This window comes from Wolffia australiana, chromosome 6 (genome assembly GCF_029677425.1).
Source record: "Wolffia australiana isolate 7733 chromosome 6, ASM2967742v1".
NCBI classification, from domain to species: Eukaryota; Viridiplantae; Streptophyta; class Magnoliopsida; order Alismatales; family Araceae; genus Wolffia; species Wolffia australiana.
Window position 1 is genome coordinate 8,152,934 of NC_135840.1, and position 21,198 is coordinate 8,174,131.

Below are 21,198 nucleotides of genomic sequence, written 5' to 3' on the forward strand. Positions count from 1 at the left end.
TTTATTTTATTACTATTATCCAAATTTTAGATTGTCGTTTCCAATTGTGTTGTTTAATCATGATATATGTCTATACTTCTTTTAGGTTGTAGCATCAAGGTGGTGCCAAAGATCTAAATGGTGTTTTTCACTTTCCAAGATGGACATTATAAACTACCTCGTAATGCCATTTTCTTTTAGGAAAAGTTCTTGCCAATTTTTCATCTTTGACTTTGATTTCGACTTTGACTAGTCAACATGACTGGACCGTCAAACCCTACCTATAAGTAGGGATTGGCACGCGTCATTTGTCATATCACGCGTCACCGTGACGGAAACATGACGGATGATGTGATGGTGATGCTGAGAGTTTTAGGGGTCTGTGACGTGATGGTGACGGATTACGAAGTGGTCGTGACGGGGACGTGACAATGACTGGGTGCCCAGGACGCGTAACGTGACGGAATGGCCGTCACGGATGACGACCGTGACGGAATTTTCAAAAAGTTAAAACGGACAGAAAATACATATAAAAATCATTATTTTTAATCTTTTCGACAGCTGAGATTTCGCCACGTGACGTGGCCATTTTGATTTCCTAGCGTTTTGCACAAAAGTCCCTTTTTTTTGCACGCTCAAACCGACGCCTCCTATAAATAATTGGAGATATACCCCTCCAATCAAGTAGGGTTTTATTCACGTCACCGTCACCCGTGACGGGAAGTGACGTGACGCCCTATGGAGGGACGATGAGGGGAACATGACGGTTTCTTTTGCATATGCCCGGACGCGTGACGTGACAAAAGTTTCATCACGTCACCGTCCATCATGTTGCGTCATCCGTTCCGTCACGTTACGGGGGATCACGTGGCGTCCCCTACCTATAAGTAGTACTTCTAGTCATGTAAATGGGATTACCATAGGATGCCACGTGGAGAGGAAACTGCCTTTGCCAACATGCCAACCAGTCATGAAGAGACAATTTAAACTGAGAACGACAGGTCAGAGTAGCTACCGTTAAGTCCGTGAGTAGCAAGCAAGAAGCAGAGAATATGCTTTTCGTCGCCACCCAGCACGCCTTCTCCGATGAACGGCTGCGGCGGCGGCGGCGGCGGCGGCGGCGGCGGCGGCGGCGGGTTCTTCTCGTCGTGCTTCCGGCGGCGGCGGCGCCGCCGGCGGTCGAATGGGGTGAGCACAGGCGAGGAAATCGGCCCTGTCTTGCTTGTTTCGGGAATTGGAGGGTCGATACTCAACGCCAGGAGCAAGAGAACCGGCATTGAGTGGCGCGTATGGGTGCGGATTCTTCTCGCCGATCTCGAATTCAAGAAATTATGGTCGCTCTTCAATCCCCAGACCGGTGAGTCTTTGGAATTCCGTGTGATCCGTGTGCGGATATCGCTTTTTTGGAGTTCTTGCCGTGATTTTCTTTCGTGCAAAGATTTGGTTGCTCTTGCCGTGGAATAGATGAAGTTCATATAATTCTCCTACTTAGTTTTCTTCAACGTTGGAGTATTACCCGAGTTAGAATTTCTTAGTGTATTGCTTACTCGTAGCAAGTCAACGCAACTCTTCAGACCGGGAACTGATCTCGAGTTCAGTTGGGTTCTTGCCGGGATTTTCTTTCGTGGAAAGATTTGGTTAATCTTGCCGTGAAATAGATGAGGTTTTCTTCGTTGTTGTTTCTATAAAATTCGCTCGAGATTACAGTTTTTAATGGCGTGGTTTATATTATTCTCCTACTTGGTTTTCTTCATCGTTAGATAATTAACCGAGCTAGATTTTCTCAGTGTATTGCCTGATTGTAATAAATTATCGTAATTATTCACACCCGGAGCTGATTCAAGATTTTTTTTTTCAGGCTATACTGAATGCTTGGATCCGGACACTGAAATCGTCGTTCCGGACGATGATAATGGATTATATGCGATTGACATTCTTGATCCATCGTGGGTGAGTGGAATTTGGCAAACCGTTTGTTTAATTCACGTCTGTCGGCTTTCTGATTTCGAAAATCTGGTCAAAAGATTTCTTTCAAAAAAAATTATCGAATGAATTTACTTGGTATGGATTTTAGGGGGGCCAACCCATTTTGTATGTCATTATTTTAGATTCGAAATTTTGAAATTTTGTAGGAAAATTTGGCGTACATTTTTCAGTCTCTTGTTTTTTGTTCCCAAGTGAATAAAATTATGAAAATATTAATATTGAGCTGCTTTTTTAATACCTGATTTTCCTCTCTAATTTAACCTGACTAGCGCTGATCGACGATATTACAGTTAGTAAAACTTCTGCACATAAGCGAATTATATCACTTTCATGATATGATTGATATGCTAACCGGATGCGGATACAAGAAAGGAGTCACCCTTTTTGGATTTGGTTACGATTTTCGACAGAGCAACAGGTAAAAATCTTTTGTCCTTGAACCAAAATTCGTCTAATAAAATCTCCAAAATGCAAAATGCTGATTTTTTTACAGACTCGATAAAATTATAAGTGCTCTAAAGAGCAAATTAGAAACGGCTTACAAGGCTTCAGGGGGGAAGAAAGTCAGTATTATTTCTCATTCCATGGGCGGTTTACTTATTCGCTGCTTCCTGTCACTGTATAAAGATGTAAGCAATGCTTACTGTTAAAAATGAAAATACTTGAAATCAAGTTTTGACTCTATTCTTTCGTTTTATTATCAATGGTTATGTTCCAGACCTTTCAGAAGTACGTTGATAAGTGGATCTGCATTGCTTGTCCTTTCCAGGGTAATCTATTTGAATAGGCAGATTTCAAGTGTGTTATTTATTTTATGTTAACTTAGAGTTGTTTCTGAGCAGGGGCACCAGGATATATAAATGATTGTCTTTTGACCGGGTTGCAGTTTGTCGATGGATTCCAGAGCATGTTCTTTGTGTCTCGATGGACCATGCACCAATTGGTAATCACCAAAAAAATCATAAAAAAAAAACTCAAAATAAATTTTTATCATTGTTCTTTTACCCGAGGAGACTTTTATCATGCAGTTGGTTGAATGTCCATCCATTTACGAGATGCTACCAAATCCGGAATTTTCATGGAAAGCTCAGCCCTTAATTCAAGTCTGGCGAAACAAAGCTGAGACAGAGGACGGCGCCGTAGTACAGTTGGAATCCTACGACCCGTTGGAAAGCATTGCATTGTTCGAAGAAGCCCTGAGGAATAATGAGGTAAATTGAATATTTTTTATAAGTTGGGAATGTCTAATTTTAGGAAGAAAATCAGCTGAAATTTGGTAAAAAATGGGCAGATCAAGTACAATGGGAAGTCGGTCCCAGTGCCATTCAACCTCTGTATACTGAATTGGGCGGCTGAGACTCGAAAAATTCTTTCACAATCAGTCTTGCCAGAGAGCATTTCTTTGTATGTCATCTACGGGACATCTTTAGACACCCCTTTCGACGTTATGTATGCTTCATTTCCCTTTTAAAAAGAAATTCACCTTATTTACATTCATATACATATAGATTTGACTGTATTTTATTGTCATTTTCCTAGTTATGGCTCGGAAGACTCGCCCCTTAGTGACTTGTCAGAAATCTGTCATTCTACGGTACCTTATTTGAGATAGAGAAGTCGAGAAATTGTGGAATTTTTTTCTTATTCTGCTCTCTGATGTTTGCCACAGCCCACGTATTCATGTGTCGATGGAGATGGGACTGTCCCTGCCGAATCGGCGAAGGTTCTTCTTCTTCTTCTTCTTCTTCTTCTTCTTCTTCTGACGATGTTGATGATGATCATCATCATCATCATCATGCGGGAGACATTGATCATCATCATCATCATCATGAAGGAGACATTCATGATAATGCTGGTCTTGCTACTGCTGACGATGAACATGATCATGAGGGATACATATTCATGATCATCATCATTGATGATGATGAAAAAGAGGATGCTGCTGCTGCTGGTGATGATGATACTGATGGCAATAACGATGATGATGACGATGAAGATGATGATGATGACAATAATGATGATTATCATAATGATGATGATGATGATGATGATCATAATAATGGTGATGCTGATTCATAGGCCGATGGTCTTAAGGCGGCTGCCAGAGTAGGAGTCCTGGCAAGCCACAGAGGGTTGCTCAGCGACCAGACCGTGTTCACAATGCTGAAGCAGTGGCTAGGGGTCAACCATGACCCTCAACCAGCCTCACCACTCTCAACATCCAAAGTGGCAGATTTATTATACCCAGGTAAATAAAAGGTATTCATCTCTCTCTCATCACCTTTGTGAGACTCATTTTCTCTCTCTACTCCAATGACTCTGTTAAAGAGAAAAGTGGCCGAATCAGCAATAGTAATGACCAGGGTTTCATGTCCCCCCCCTCTTGCGGTGTCGGTGTCTCCACGTCAATTCTCGCCGTCTGCACTCTCTGGTCGCTGTCCATCCTCCTGCAACCCAGATCCCACATTTAGAAAAAAAACCCCTCTCTATACTTCATCTTTCTCTGTCTTCCAGTTATTCATCTATCAATCTTTGTCCCTCGGTAATTCTTCATCTATCACTCTTCTTCTGTAATTATTCATCTATCACTCCACCTGTCTCTACCTCTCTCTCTCTCTCTCACTCTATTTCTTTGTCTTTTTCTCTGCCTCTATCTCTCTCCTCTATTTATTCCTCTGTTCATCTCTACCTCTCTATTTCTTCATCTATCATTCTTAGTTTCTAACTGCGTCTTCCTCTCTCCCTTTCTTCTCTATCAGTTCAACTGTCTGCCTCCGTCTATTTTTTCTCTATCAGTTTAACTGTCTCTATGTCTCCCCATATCTTCATATATCGCTCAAAATGTCTATCTTTACTTCATCACTCGACCTGTCTCTGCCTCTCTCCCTCCCTATTTCTTCATCTCTCTCTCTCTCTCTCATTTTCTTCATCCATCCCTCTAATTTTCTCTCTCTCTCTAATTCTTTATCCAGCCCTCCAACTGTCTTCTCTCTCTCTCTATTTCTTTATCCATTCCTCATATTGTCTCTCTTTCTATTTCTTCCTGTATCCCTCTAATTCTCTCTCTCTCTCTCTCTTCAGCTATTCTCTCTCTCTCTGTATATATATGAATATATGTATAAACCACTAAAAATCTCACTCTCTTTCTCTCTTTTTCTTCCGCTATCACTCCAACTGTCTCTCTCTCTGTATATATATAAATCCATGTATAAATCACTAAAACTCTCTCTCCCTCTCTTTCTTCAGCTATCACTCCAACGGTCATTCTTTCTACAAACATATCGCTCTAACTCTCTCCCTCTGTCTCCCTATCTCTATTTCTTCATCTATCACTCTAAGGATCTCTCTCTTTCTCTGTCTCCGTCTTTCTCTGTCTTCTTTAGTATGGGATGAGAGGGATGTGTACCAGGAGTATGCGATGAGGCCGGCCAAGACTGCGGCGAAAGCTAGGAAATAAATCCAATCCACCTGAGGAGATTTTGGGCTGATGAGCTATCTTTTGATGCCGAAGAGAGAGACATGCCAATCTAGAGAGAGAGATGATGGGAATACCCGCTCGTGGTAGGCGAAGGTGCGGATCAAAACCCCCCACATGTCGGATGTGAGGAGAGAGAGATTAAACATGGCGGACCCAGCAATCTGCATCCCAAAATTTATCTAAATAAATCTTCCCCCACATAATAAAATAAAAGATTTAGAGAGAGAAAGTCGAGGTCGACCTTCAGTATCGTGGGCACTGTCGAGTAGAGCAAGAACATCGCCGCGGTGAAGCCGGCGAATGGCAGCGCCTAACATTTAAGAAAAAATCATACCCAATTCAAATAATCATTAATTAGCTCTGATTAATCACGTTAATTTCTTTAATTATGGGAGAGAGAGAGAGTTAACCGCGCCGGCAGTCCAGCGAATGGAGGCTAATTCTCGCCTCTCTAATATGCTTCTAAACAAGTCATCAAGGATCGTCAATTTAATCCCATCCACTAATCTTTTCGTATTAATTAATCTTGAATTATCAGGATAAAATAATTTCTGGGTTCGAAAAAAATTAATCAAAGGATACATCTGGATGGCGCTAATGATGGTGCCGAACACACCGAGCATCGTCAAAAGCTCGACCCTGCTCCCGTCTCTGACGAGATATTCCTGTGAATAAATATTCATTCAGGAATTTCTGAAAAAACAATAAAAAACAATCCAAGAGAATTTTAATTTTATTATTCACTTGTTTCCACAGCCATTAATCACCTCGCCGACATTGCTGAATGCGTAGAGGGTGGACGAGAGAATCACAAATAAATTGCCTTTCAATGGATTGCTCCCACCTGAAATTCAGAAGAAAAAATAAATCCTAATGACAATCTGTAAAACTGATGCTTCCTTCGTATTATAGTTTTGTTTAATTTGGGATAATTGAATAAATGAATATTTTTTTCTTACTTTCTCGTCCCCCTGCAAAAACATCCGAGAACACCACCAAGATCGCTCCTGCGATACAGAGAAGTGCGCCAAAGTATTGAACGTATCTGTACCTCGTCTTCAAGAAAACGAAGGTGAGAACGATCACGCATGGAATGACCCAGCAATCCAGCATCATGATACTCGTTATATTCGTGTATTGATACGCTTTCACCACTGCGTAAAATCCCAAAAACGGAAATTATTCAGTTTTTTAGATGCTATTTGATTTCGATTTCGGTTCTGTAACAAATATTCTGCTCACCGAAGTAGTTTGCTTCAACATCGATGATGGCCAGAATCAAGTAGTAGTACCATTTTGCCTGCAGAGGAGAAATAAGTTCTATAATCATTCGATTGGAAATTTACTTAAAACGTAGGCAAAATGATATGAGAATCTTTGTTTGAGAAGCACTATTACAAGGTAAAATTTCTGAGAAACTCAAACATGCACTATTTACACAGTTGACACTTGCAAACAGAAGAAAATTAAGCAAACATCGGATGAAGATAACCATGAAAATCAAGGGGAAAAAAAAACTCAAAACGTTACCCGGAGGCCTTTTTTTCTCTTGAAAATCATGACACACCCAAAGACAAACGCAAGCAGAGCGTAGTTCAAGAAGGACTGGCAAGTGGGAACATTGATACCTGCAAGGAAGAAGCAGGAGAATCAGCGCAAACTACGATTGAAGATCGTCTATGAAATTCCCCCAATGAAATCGGGATCGTTACCTTCCCTGGAGAGTTCCGATGATGAGAAAGAAGTGGAAGTGATCAGCAGAGAAACGAACTGCCCGAGAGCGAGGCCGATTAGGGTTTTCTTCGACCAGAACTTGTTGCCCGCCGCCGTCATCTCTGAATCTTTCTCTGCAACAACAATGCAAACGATCGAGCGAGAAGCCGATAGAAATAGGTGGAGTAAGAACAATAATTCTCTCTAAATATACAAAAAATAATCGAAAATATTCCTCTCGCGTGTCGAACGATCGGTTCCGCCGCCATCGCCATCGCCATCGCCGCTGCTCTTTCAACTGCTCTCCGTAGCCCGCAAATGGATTTTTGAAAAATTTAGATTTAAGCATGAGATCAACATTCTTCTAATTTGTGGAAAGAAATCACGTTTTTAAATATTTATTTAAACGATCTTTCGATATTTATCGGAGAGCTCCGTTGACTTTCTGAAAAAATATAAAATAGTTTAGCTGACGCCAGCTGCTATTTACTTTACGTATTTTTAAATAAATCGACGATGTCAGATGCAGGCCGACTGTTTACGCTATCGTTTCAGTTACGTGGCTAATCGTCGAGATAATTTGGTCATTACATCTAGCGCTGGATGACGGATGATGTTTCGTTCAAAAACGTCATCCATCATCATCTGGAGCGATGACTGAATGGAGAGCTTTTAGTCATCTGTGACGGATGATAGATGACGGAAATGACAAATGGATGACAGAACGGACCGGTGACTTTCAGTGGCGAGGGAAATATTTCTTCCTTTCCCTCTCTCTCTCTCTCTCTCTCTCTCTCTCTCTCTCTCTCTCTCTCTCTCTCTCTCTCTCTCTCTATCACTCTCTCTCCTTGTCCCTCCCTTTCTCTCTCTCTCTTGATCACTCCCTCTTCGTCTTTCTCTCGATCATTCCCTCTTCTTCTCTCTTCCTCTCTCTCGATCGTTCCCTCTCCTCCTCTCTCTCTCTCTCAATCATTCCCTCTCCTCCTCTCTCTCTCTCTCTCTACTTCATCATCCATTCGCCCGTTATCCGTTCCGTTTTCTGTATTGGACGAACAACGGAACGGGACTGATGACGAGCTTGTGACCATGACGAAATCCAGATGAATGATGAATCCGCCGGACCAAAATGCCCCGGTCATATAACTGAACGGCCCGTTCAATCCCGTTCCGTATGTCCAAGATCGTCTTCCATTTATGTCCAACAGCTCTAATTACATCCACTGAATCTCGTTTAATTGAGAGAATATATACAGAGGCTACATTGACCAAATAGGGTTGATACAATGACAGACCTTCATCTATATGGTTCTAATCCGTTGTCCGTCATCTGTCATCGTCTACACCCGTCAAGTGGATGAGTAACTGGACGAAGACATTTCTATCATTAGTCATCAGTTACAACACGTAATCTTGTTTAATGGAGTGACTATGTACATAAAGGCTGCATCGACCAATAGGACTGGGAGGATGTCTGATTGTCTTCTTTATGGTTCCCATCTGTCATCTGTTGGTGTCCACACCTGTCGGGTGGATGAATAACTGGACGAAGACATTTCTGTCATTACTCATCAGTCATCAGGGTGAGTTGAGAGACGAGACTGATGATGGGAAAGGATGGGCATATGACAGAGAGGGAAAGAGAGAGAGAACCATGAGAGTAGGGAAGTGACTTAGAAAGGCAGAGAGGTCATCGCTCGTCTCGTGTGTACGCTACCCTAGATCACACAACTGATATCCGATGTCCAGGTGAATTTGAGACGATCTCAGATATGAGACATCGTGATGGAATATTGATTGAATATTGGACGAATTCATTAACCATGAATAATATTACTCACACAGAGAAGAAATATCACCCATATCTTAGTTACAGTATATTATTTAAATTTTATTTCAATTTATATGAAGAGAACTGTATCGGATATCAGTACAATAGTATCCAATATCCGGATATTGGATTTTCAATTTCCAGTATCTGATACAGCATCCATCCTGATACTGTCATCTGATATCGCATTCAAGATGGTAGGACACTAGATCAGGTGGATAGCTGAAACGACAGTATGCATAACAAACAATTGTCCATTGACTGAACCAGACCGATAATGGAATGGTGACAACGAAGAAATGTGGATAGATGATGGTCAAGACGAAACATGGATGGATGAACTGATGACTAAATAGATGTCCTATCAGTCCTGTCCTCCATGCCTGTCGCCCAACATTGACTTTGAATTTTTTTTTTTTGTATTTGTGAAAGTCATCAGTGATAACCCTTCTTTGACAATTGTAAAATATCAGTTTATACTTTGATTTTTATGATTTTCTTTCTAAATCTTTTTTAGAGTTTGACCTTTTTTTATGAATAAAATTTCGAGACACTGGGATTTGAGACCCCTCTCTTCTTATTTTTAAAATACTGCAAATTTCAGTTGAGAAGACTTTATTAGAATATTCCCAGCACAATAGAGAACCAGACGTCACGAATAAAAAATCAGACGAGACAAAAAATATAATTATTTCGGGCATTTCACCAGGCGACGTTATCTATAAAGTAAAATTCTTTAATAATCATATAGTTGTACAAAAAATAAATCCACGAAACCATGCGCGGAGGCGTATTAAAATAAAGCCAAAAGAACGGTATTTTTCTCATTTATTTTACTTTTTCAATTATCTTCGTCATCTTTAATCTTTTACCCTCTTGCTCAAGAGGACTGATCAGGAATGAACTGGAGATTTGCCGACGTCAAATCGAAATTTTTGAAATTTCTTCGGAGAAGTCGAAGCGCTAAGGAGTTGAAGCAGATTCACGCTAAGCTTCTGATTTCTGGCCTCTTAATCGACAGATTAATCATAGCAGAGCTGATCCAGTCGATATTAGTTTCCACCCATCAGGAGAAATACGCGTGTCAGGTTCTAAAGCAAGTTCCTCATCGATTTCGATCTCCATTTCTGTTGAATCTGCTGGTCTCAGCACCAGGAATTGATCGAAACCTCGGTTTAATCTTCTCGGTGTATAAGCGCGCTATTGGCTGCGGTTTCTTCCCAGACAGGTACACATTTCCGGGGTTATTAAAGAATTGCGCGAAGAATTCAGCGGCTTATGAGATTGATCTGATACACGGCATTGTAATCAAGCTTGCATTCTCCGGCGATATCTTCGTGCAAAATGCCATAATTCACGCCTATGGATCAACTGGGCAGCCGATTAACGCGAAGAAGCTGTTCGATGAAATGCCTGTGAGAGATGTCGTCTCCTGGACTGGTCTAATTTCTGGGTATGTCAAAGGTGGGTTTCTTCAAGAGGCTGTGAGCACCTTCAAAGCCATGGATGAAGTCCCCAATGAAGCTACACTGGTCAGTGTGCTCGTCGCTTTCGGAAGACTCCGGCTTGTGGAAGAAGGAAGGAGAATTCATGGGCTGATGATCAAGCTCAGGTGGGATAATCTGCTCATCCTGGGTAATGCTCTCTTGGATTTATATGTGAAATCAGAGAAGTTTGATGTTGCAAGACAACTGTTTCATGAATTGCCTCAGAGAGATGTTGTCTCGTGGACCAGCATTATCTCTGGTTTTGTGCAAGTCAACCAGCCCAAGGAAGCTTTAGAGATGTTCACCGTCATGAAATCGTCCGGCGTCGAGCCAGACAAGCTCACTCTTGCAAGTCTTCTCTCCGCTTGCGCCAGTCTTGGAGATCTTGAAACAGGGAAGTGTGTACATGAGTACATAGATAGAAGAGTTATCCCTTGGGATGTCCACCTCTATACTGCCATGGTTGATATGTATGCTAAGTGTGGGTGTATAGAGATGGCGCTTCGTCTCTTCGAGCAAATGCCGAAGAGGAATGTCAAATCCTGGAATGCACTGCTCTGTGGGCTGGCTATGCATGGATTTGCCAGGAGAGTGATTGAATTCTATGACAGGATGAACTGTAGTGGTGTTTCACCCAATGAAGTGACCTTTGTCGCGCTTTTAAGCGCTTGTTCTCATGCTGGGTTAGTGCAAGAGGGGAAGTTCTTCTTCAGCGCCATGACTGAAGTCTATGGCCTGGCTCCTAAAATAGAGCATTATGGTTGCATAGTGGACCTTCTCTGCCGGGCAGAGCTTATTCAAGAGGCGTTCAGTCTTGTGCAGACCATGCCGATGGAGGCCGACGCGCTCATCTGGTGTTCTCTGTTGGGTGCTTGCAGGCTGGTTGATGATGATCAGATGACCGAGAAAATCTTGGCCTTTATTGAGGAATCAAAACCTTCAGAAGGTGGCGTATGCGTGCTTCTCTCTAACTTATATGCCTCTGCTTGCCGGTGGAGGGATGCGAGCAAGGTCCGACAATGGATGGCAGAGAGAGGAATAAGAAAGGAAGCTGGATCGAGCATTATTGCTGTTAATGGCATGGTTGAGGAGTTTGTGGCGGGGGTAAATTGTCAATATCTTGAGATAAATGAGATCAGGAGAGTTCTCACTTTGCTACACTGCCATCAAGCCTCATGATCCCAGATGAGGACATGTCTAACTTCATGTGTTCATTAACATTTAATAAGTACATAGATTTTCATATTTTCACTGCCAATCCTTCACTGCTCTCCTATCTTTCTGTGCCTGAATTCTCATCGTTTGGAGGACTAGCACCATCTCATCAGCAACTTTCACAATTTCCTCTTAATCAACCCAATTTTTTAATGTGTTTTTTAGCAGATAATTCATGGATAAGCCCATATTAAACTCATAAGTTGGAAACGAATTATTTTCAAATTCCTATCCATGACCAATTTTCATTGTGTTCAGTTTAAGATCAAAATGAATTCAAAATCTTTGCAAAATATCTTACAACTCCAAACGTATCACTCATTTCATCTAGAAGACGTAAATCTAGACTAGTCATCTGATAAGGATAGATAAATATTTTCCCTCCTAGATTAGTTGCCAATGTTTAGCTAATATAGATAAATTGGCTCAATGGTATAATTGGGAAATTTTTTGCCTTGTTTCCAAAGCTTTGTTTCTAATATTTTACTCCATTATTATTTTGCACTGGTTTAGATTTTTCAAAACCTTCTGAAAAGGTTTAACATAATTTTTTAGCAGTTTCTTAAAATTTTGGGTTTGACTATTTATTATCTTTGGTACCAAAATTTTAAAAATCTTTCCTTTCCTTTGCCAACTAAACAAAACCAGATTCTATTGCATGTTGAATATAGATAACATAGATGTAGAATAAGGCATGTTCTCCTTGATATAAATTTCATATTACATTTAATATACTTTGCACCATGTCCTTATGAATTTACATGCATGTGATAATCACATTGATGGTACATGAACGACGATGATGACAGCCATTGACCAAGGAAAAACAGTTCATAAAAAACTTTATTTCGAGGATGTATCCCACAACCTTTATTTTATTTTTAGTGTTAAACATGTTCAAATGTTACAATCCTTGGGTTTATGTTCCAGATGTTAATTATTTTTAAATATGATCTTGTTGAACATCAACTATCCATGCACAACCCATTATTTTCCTATATTATGCTTGACAAGGAACCAATCAATAAAAAATTCTAAGCTATTGTACATAGTAGTCCATTTATTTTTAATTGATATTATTAAATCCTTACCCATTCTACTACCCAGATTCAGTTCTAAGATATCACTAAATCATAGGTTCTATCTCTATCAATAGACTACGCAAAATCTGCATTCACAAATATGGTATATTTCTGAGCTCTAAATCAGCTTTCAGTTGTGTAAATTCTTCATATTGTATCCCATGTATCATGCATATGTCTACATCCACGTTCCTAAATGTTTGGCTTTGAGTCATCATTTGGAACACCCAAAGTTAAAAAAATAATTTACACAGATATGATTTATCAAATGGTTATTGACAATGTCTATGTTTATATATTGAGATTAGATGAAAAAACCCAATAAATGTTTATATTATTGGCCTTGTCTATGTAAATTCTCTATTTTTATATATTGGAAGATATACTTGAAGTGTAAGGTTTTTATAAAAGTATTAGTTAAATATAAAAGGACCAAAGGCCCTAAGTGAGAAATACCATACACATCTGTCCGTGGGTGGCCTCCTCTCCTGGTATGACTGGAATAGCGAGACGACCCTTTTGGATAAATGGCGGCACTAATAGTGAATAAAAAAATGAGATTCCATGTGTCGAGGACAACATGGATATATAGAGGTTGGACGCTTTTTCAAATTGAAAAAAAATCATTCAAGGAACCAAACAGTAACGTATTTTTTTCCATGTAAGGTGATATGATCATCGTGTTTCTTTCCTCATTGAAAGGTTTGATTTGATTCATAGTTCTTCCGTCGAGTGAATCTTGTTCACAATAGTTGACCATGGTACAGCCCAACAGGTCTTATTAGTATTAGTGTCCATGTTCTAAGTTAAGGAAATTTTATAATAGATCCTCATATGCTTGAAATGCTACCGAACTTTTATGGGTTATCTCAAGCATAATCTTATAAGTATTAATACAATTTTATCTCTTTTTGCAAATTAGTTCATTTCCATAGTGTTTTGGCAATGGCTATGCAATGAAATATTATTGGAAGAAGATACAGATTGGTTTGTCTTAATCTAAGAGCTTTAGTTCATGGACGGAAATGGAAAGTGGCTTTCTAAAACCAATTCTAGAAAAAACAACACAATAATAAATTCATGATAATTTTTTAGTCCAGAGGATTATTTCAGGGAAGCTTGGTAGAAATTGGAAGAAATGGCAAGTAGTCATCTACATCATGGAGAAATGAATTGGAAAATATTCATATTTTTCATTAATTTTTATGCAATAATTATTGGACTTAATAGGCTAGATTGACGATCCAAATCTGTCTAACACATTTAATAATTTAAATAAAAAATTAATCATAGTGGATTAAAACAAAATCATTTGATCATATCACCTTCATGACACATGCTGCACTATCAATAAATTCCTAGGATGAGTCACTCAGGTGTCAGAGCTCTAGATTTATCCATAACATCTTCATAACATTGGATCTCTTTGTGGCTCCCTCAAATAGTATTGTTTAAAGTGAGAGTGGATCTCATCACCATAAAGTATTACTAGATGGTAGATTTAAAAGAGAAAAAAGAGGAGAGGAGAGGGTAGGTGATCAAATCAAGCTTACACAGGGACCCACAAAATGGGTACCCTCCCCTATTTATACTCTTTTGGAAATTCCATAAAACTCGCGTGTATTTATTAACATCCAACAGTTTACTGCATGTATCTCTCTATGCCTGTATATCAATTTAGTTAATAACTCAAATGGCCAAATAAACTTTATCAGAAAACTTTGAATAACTGAATCAACATAAAAAGGTAACTAAGGATCAATTTAACTCAATCAATGGGTTGAAAAGACAGCTTGTGGGGTGTCAAGCTATACTTAATGCTCTTGAAGGTAAAAATATGTATGTAAACTCTCTCATTAAACCTTTACCATCATCACCCACCGTGGATGTATAATATTTTATCTTCTGTATAATCATAAATTACTAGGGTATGGTTTTCGTCAAACCTGATTGGTTATCCTAATTATTGACATAGCATGGTAGAAATAATTGAGGAATACCAGCTTTCATTTTTTAATACTTTGTCTAGGGATTCAACTGGTTTTATTCCTTGACTCAATCTCCTCTTATACCAAGGGGAAAAATCACATCATTAACACACCTTCTTAGCCTTCTTGTTTCATCATAGTTAAGACAGATTCAAATACATCATTAGTGATTCTTGATAGTAACATTTCATGATCATATGTTAATTCATAAAATAACTTCACGGTGATTATTTTTTTTATCATAGAAATTTAATTTAATAAAATCTTATATCTATTTAGATGTGATGCTGCATGTATAAATATGACTAGGTAGAATGAAAAAGAGACATTTTCACAAGGAACCATATTGGGAAGAAAATATTTTATAACTAGCCATAATGAGATTAAAATAAGAGATACTTTTTAACTAAATGGTGAGAAATGTATATGTGAGAAGGTAATAAATAGTATAGGAGATGTGAATGGGTAGAAATATGGAGGGAGATGGGTAAAAGTAGTTTGAATAAAATATAGATAGAGACGAGGATGTAGTAATGATAAGGGGATGATAAGGTAGATGTATAGAGATAAGTACATACAAGTATTGATATATTGGATGATAATGGCATATTGGGTTGATAGAATCGGACACATGTAATGGATGAATGAGTAAATGCCGTGATTTAAATAAACCAAGAGTGAAAAATGTAGTGATTTATCTAAAGGTGCGTTGATAAGAAATGATGTAGCACAAAAAAACTCACCTTGGATCCTAATCTGCCTTCAGGTCGTGCTACTTACTCTTTCATGATGAACTTTTCTACCTCATTATCACCTTCAGCCTTCAATATGATGGAAATATATGTGGTCGGCAAGCCAATCACACATTCCACTTATCGTTTGATGTTCATTGGTATAACATATTCATTATAGTGCACGTGTGATGCTTATAATGAAGTTCATGAATACATGATCGAACTTAGTGAATTATGATGAGTATGGCCGGTCCCATAGCCATTAGTGTGGAGACACTAAGAATAGACAGTGGGTGCTCTTTAGTAGAAAGAGTTCACTGAATTGATCCATACGAATCCCTGAATGGTATTATACCAAACTGTCAATCAGGTCGATTCACGTCACGGTTGTGTAAGTGGTCCTTGGACCTGAGACACCAAAGACGTCTTGTGGATGGACGGTTGTACTTTGACTATGGCCAATGAGTCTCTAATCATGGGATTCCAAACGATCTAAGTTTGGGTACATCAAGAAGTTCACGAAGATGATTGAGTGGTCAATATGGGATTGTCCTCCCTCAATATAATATGTGATAGCTCAAGGAAGACGATGCGATGAAGTCCTTGGCCAAGGTAGTGAAATATCAGAGAAGAGTTCTCCAATGATTTCCAAATGCATCAGTACTAACTCGGATGACCGATTAGGATTTGACAGTTGACCATACCCTAAGTCATCCAAGGAGCATCAAGTGGATGAGGGATTATACATACATGGTAACCGATGATGAACAGGTTCCATGAGTGAGTCGATACACACTCCTTTGTATCTTCTAGGACACGAGGTGTAGCTTGGCACCCCACGTGTTGGAGACTCGACCTATCGATTGGGTTAAATCGATCTCACATTAATTAATCAATATGATGTAATAGTTCATTAATTTGGAAGGCCAATAAAGGTTATTGGGCCGCTGGAGTCGTTAACTAGACTGATACATGGGCCTAGAGGGTCACACGCGAATGGTCTTTTGGACGTTGGAAGATATACTTAAGTTTTGGGGGGTTTTATGAAAAATACCCACTTTGCATAAATAGGGGAAGGCCGTGAACAAAATTCACCCATGCCAGAATTGTTCAGGGGCCTTTCCCCTTCTTCTCCACTCTCCCACAACCCCTCTCCATCCCTGATGTGATCGGGACGACGTAACGACGCCGACGGAGAAAGAACGGGGCTTGTCAACGAGAAGGAGGAAATTCGACGCGCCGAGGACCGCGTGGATACGTCTAGAGGCTGCACACTTGAGCAGCTCGACTCGTCTCACTCCGGGATCGAAGAAATCAAGGATGTGATCCGTGAAAAGGTACTTCGTTTTAATGTTTTTATCGATGTTGTTCGATTCGCAAAGAGTCTTCTGATGTGCATCGTTTTGTATTTGTTCATCCATCTCAAGGCCCCTAGAACCCAACAGTTGGGCCACGACCTGACCTACCTACTGGGACTTCAAACACCTTACAAAAGAAAGAAGCTGGAAATTACAAGGCAAAGCTCCCAACCAATGGAGAAAAAGAGGCAAAATGGCAAGAAAAGGGAATAGAAGATGCCCGAAAGGGTATTTTATTAATTCTTCAAATTTATAAATAATTTTTTCTACCTCATTTATTCTCATTCAGGACGTGCTCTAGAAAGTGGCTGGCCACCAGGAGAAAGCATATTTCAGAATCCAGGTTACTCAATCTTCTTGATGTAAGTTTATTGAAGTTTTCACTCATTAGCCCTCCATTTAAAAAGCCTGATCCTTGAAAAATATAAGGATCCATACTTGAGAGGAAGCATTGATGCATTGAGGTTTTAGAAACTTAGATTTCCATTTTCTCCATCATTAGCCCTCCATTTACCCTTAAAATCCATCATTTTCTCACTCTAAACACTCATTTTCCTTACGTTATATCTCTAAAATAGACCCTTTCTCTCTCTAGACCTTCATCCATATCTCTATTTTATCCCCTCAAAATTTCATAAAAATCTCCTTCTTTTACACCTTCAAATTCATCTCAAACTCCTTCTACACTCTCTACTCATTTTTTCTCTCTATCTCTTTATTTAGACCTTTTCTCTCTCGAAACCCATTATTTCTCTCTCTAAAATATCTCCCTATCTCTCTCCAGATCCTCCATCATTTTCTATTTCAAATCCAGAAAAGGCCTAAAAATAAATTTTTAAGACTTTGAAAACTTGATTTTTGCCCCCTGCCGCCGCCCACTACAGCTCCGCCACCACCGCTGCCGCCGCCACTGCCGGCGATTGCAAGAAAAAGGTAAATTTATATTTTTAGTATTAAAAAATTAAAAATAATTGGAAAAATATATTTTCTACATTTAAAAATTCTAAAAAATAAAAAAAATCTCTAAAATTAACATAATCAATTTCTAGTGTTTTTAACATCTAAAAAAATCTCTAACTCTCATTTTAATATTTCTAGTGGTTTTTTGGTATAAATTAAATTCCATAATATGATAAAAATATTTATTTTCGATTTCTGGTGTTAATTAAAATTAGTAAAATTAGTTTAAAATATTTTTAGTGTTTTTCTTTGTATTTATGATTCAATTTAAATCATAGATAATTTTATAAATTAATTAAAAATCCATAAAGATCCAAGCTTGAGAAAAACTTTGATATTAAAATTCTGCCTCTATGGATTGACCCCTTACTTGCCCTCTTTTACCTATAGAGTGTTTAAATAGAAATTCCATTAATATTGTTGGTTAAGTCTGAATTAAAACAATGAGATAAAACCCCTAAATCTGGACTTTTCACATAATCAGGCTCAATAATTCAAATCTAAACAATAAACTATTCAGCCACTTTCAAGGATTCACGTAGTTGTGAATTTTCAGCATGTATGAAGTGTTCATTAGGAAAAAAATAGATGAACAGATACTCCATTGCCATTTTTTGATTATAAAATTTAAATGATATTTTAATGAATTTGAGTTTAATCATTGAGCACTGGATATTAAAAAAATAATATTAGTGTGTATATTGAATGGAAATAATAAAAAGTAGTGGATATCAAACTCTTTACAGAAAGATATCACCACAGGAATCAAATAGAATTAATAAAGAAATGATATATATTTGATGATTCAAGAAATAATATCACCACACATATTTAATTGAATAAAAAGAAGCCGTATATTTAATTGATGATTTATAAAACGACATTACCAAATAGATTTAATGGAATGATGAAATAAAAAATACATATGATGATTTACAAAACGATATCACCACACAGATTTAATAAAATAAAGAATTAAATTATATAAATAGGATAATTTATGGAAGAATATCACCAAAAAGAATGACTGAATCATGAAAAATATTTCAGAGATATGAAAAATCATAACAAATATCACCAGATAGCAAGGTAAGGTACATATCGCGACAGTGCGGGTGGCAATCAGGGGTAATGGACAATTGGTAGGTGGCAGTGAGGGGTTTGCTTGTGGTGACTAGGTGAGTTTGAAACATGAGGGATTGGAAGAGTGGGGATATCATTCAAGAGTGCACATGATGTTCTGTAATGTCAATAAGGGACATTTTTTTCTTCATAAAATATAAGTAACAGTAATAATAAATTAATAATTATTTTTTTGGTCTTCACTCTAGTTTGACTCAAACTGAAATAGACTGATAGTCTTAGTTTGGTCCTTTCTGGAAAATTTTGGTCATTCCCTACTAGATAGAATACATTTTACCCTTTTAAGATCATCGCAATTTCCTTCCATTGTAACCTTGTTAAACCCTCTCCATGTTACATACCAGAAAAACATGTTTGTGTATGTAAATTAGACAAACGCTCATAAACAAACAAAGAAAAAAACGTTATATTGTCCTCTCTCTTCTACTCATTGAAGTTTTTTATTCTCTCCAGGATTAATACCCAGAGAATTAAGTATTAGAATGATAGAGAGAGATTATAAAAGTGCATAGAGAGAGAGAGAGGGAGATAGATAAAGATTGAGAAAAAATATAGAGACAATAGAAAGAAACAGAGAAATATATAAAAGATAAAGAGAGGGGGAGAAAAAGAGAGCCTCCAAGAGATGAGAGCCAGGATCATAATAAGAATGTCATAACAGCAAGAGCATTCTAAGAACATAATCCAGGAAGAACCTCAAAGAGGCTTTGAATGACAAAAAGGCTTAGTGAAAACCAGGGTGGAAACCAGTGCTATGGGCATTGGGTTCCTGTTGACTATCAATATCACAAAGAAAACTTTCAAAATCATTCAATCTTATATTCATTTGTTCCGTCCTCTTCTTTTCTTTCACATTAGTATATCATTTTCCATTGAAGAACATTAGTGTTAGCCTAGGGTGTATAATTGACATAAAAAGAGTCGATGGAAAATCTCGAGAATGATTTAATTTTGAAATATAAAGGGTTAACATTAAATTTGATTTATCCCCTCATAACCTACTCTCAAATATTTTTTGTCTTACCTAAACGGAACTTTTTTATTACACAACCTCCTTGCTTATGAATCACCCATAACCTATTTTTTGGTTTATTTATTGTTAATAAATAAAATACTCCCTAGATTATGTTGTCTAATATTATTTTATCACGAGCTTTTGAAGACATGTTATTTTATAATTAAATGATTCCTAGATTATCATTTGCATAATGTTTTCAACAAACCACATGTCTAAACCTTATCTAAAACCAGTGGTTGAGTTCCATTGACATTCAAATTAGGCTGTTGAAATAATTGCAATTATCTCATTCTGGAATAATCTTACATTTTATTTTATTTTATTTTGTTTAAATCATGACACTTTTTCCTTTTCTAAGTAGACTAATCCATGCGTTCTTACCTGATCTTTATAGGCTTTTACACTCTTGTAAGTTCTTAATGACAAGGCAGATGTCAGCATGCAGTTCCATAAATATATTTTCAATCTTAAAAATCTAAACTTATAAAGATGAATAAATAAAACCAAACTGTCCAAAAACTTCTAAATTTTAAATTAAATATGAAATTCAAATTGTCCTAAAATTATTGGGTACTGGACAATTATTCCATACAAAATACACAAAACTAATCAATTTTCCTGTCAACATTTTATTCCCTGGATAAAACTTGAATAACTCATTATATCAAGTCTAAAGAGGTCTCAACATGGAGGTTGAAAGTTAAATTAATATCTTAGAGCATTCAATTCAACTAAAAATGATTTCATTCATCACCTTAATCTTTTAAACAATTCAACTTTTTAATTCATGAGATGATCAGAGGAATCCTCCCATCGTTGGCCATGACTTCACCAACCTTAAATTTTAATGTGCAAGGTTGAGAAGGTCATTTAGGCTGTGATATATTTGTAATATTCAAGAAAACACCAATTTGGTCTATTATATTCAAATATTGTGTCTTTTATTATGCAGTATAATTGCCACAAAACTTAAATAAGACAAAACTAAAGATAAAAACTATCAGTCTGCGACAAATCCTCATAGTATGATGTTTGTATGGTATTTTGTAATTTTTTATGAGGGGGAATTTCATGATAGAACAGTGAGCTCATTGATAAAAATGTTAACCTCCTAAAAGGAAAATTCTAAAAAAAGACATTAGTCCAATATTTTAAAATATTAAGTAAAGCACTCAGGAAATAATTAGAGATTATTTTATTACAACTATCTATTGGATGATATGTTGAAG

The 21,198-nt window shown here is 37.7% G+C and overlaps 3 protein-coding genes across 5 annotated transcripts; 2 read left to right on the forward strand and 1 right to left on the reverse strand.

Moving 5' to 3' along the window:
- The first annotated feature begins 1,015 nt into the window (after positions 1-1,015).
- LCAT3 (lecithin:cholesterol acyltransferase 3) lies at positions 1,016-4,340 on the forward strand. 2 transcript variants are annotated; one of them, XM_078576539.1, is made up of 11 exons: positions 1,016-1,336; positions 1,838-1,929; positions 2,256-2,383; positions 2,459-2,594; positions 2,684-2,735; positions 2,808-2,908; positions 2,994-3,176; positions 3,257-3,369; positions 3,505-3,559; positions 3,635-3,688; positions 4,045-4,340. In XM_078576539.1, the coding sequence occupies exons 1-11, from the start codon at positions 1,066-1,068 to the stop codon at positions 4,219-4,221; spliced, it is 1,362 nt and encodes a 453-aa protein (XP_078432665.1). In that variant the 5' UTR covers positions 1,016-1,065; the 3' UTR covers positions 4,222-4,340. The 2 variants fall into 2 exon arrangements, with proteins under 2 accessions (XP_078432665.1, XP_078432664.1); XM_078576538.1 differs by having other exon boundaries at positions 1,018-1,336; positions 3,257-3,414.
- On the reverse strand, positions 4,186-7,512 carry LOC144704218 (uncharacterized). Of its 2 annotated transcripts, XM_078576545.1 has the most exons (12): positions 7,371-7,512; positions 7,156-7,290; positions 6,974-7,071; positions 6,686-6,743; positions 6,403-6,597; positions 6,211-6,287; positions 6,026-6,108; positions 5,854-5,905; positions 5,685-5,753; positions 5,518-5,604; positions 5,372-5,433; positions 4,186-4,412 (listed from the first exon to the last, which is right to left on the reverse strand). In XM_078576545.1, the coding sequence occupies exons 2-12, from the start codon at positions 7,274-7,276 to the stop codon at positions 4,271-4,273; spliced, it is 1,044 nt and encodes a 347-aa protein (XP_078432671.1). In that variant the 5' UTR covers positions 7,277-7,290; positions 7,371-7,512; the 3' UTR covers positions 4,186-4,270. The 2 variants fall into 2 exon arrangements, with proteins under 2 accessions (XP_078432671.1, XP_078432670.1); XM_078576544.1 differs by having other exon boundaries at positions 7,156-7,498.
- Positions 7,513-9,883: 2,371 nt separating this feature from the next.
- LOC144704945 (pentatricopeptide repeat-containing protein At4g38010-like) lies at positions 9,884-11,650 on the forward strand. Its single transcript, XM_078577532.1, has one exon. The coding sequence runs from the start codon at positions 9,884-9,886 to the stop codon at positions 11,648-11,650; it is 1,767 nt and encodes a 588-aa protein (XP_078433658.1).
- The last annotated feature ends 9,548 nt before the right edge of the window (positions 11,651-21,198 follow it).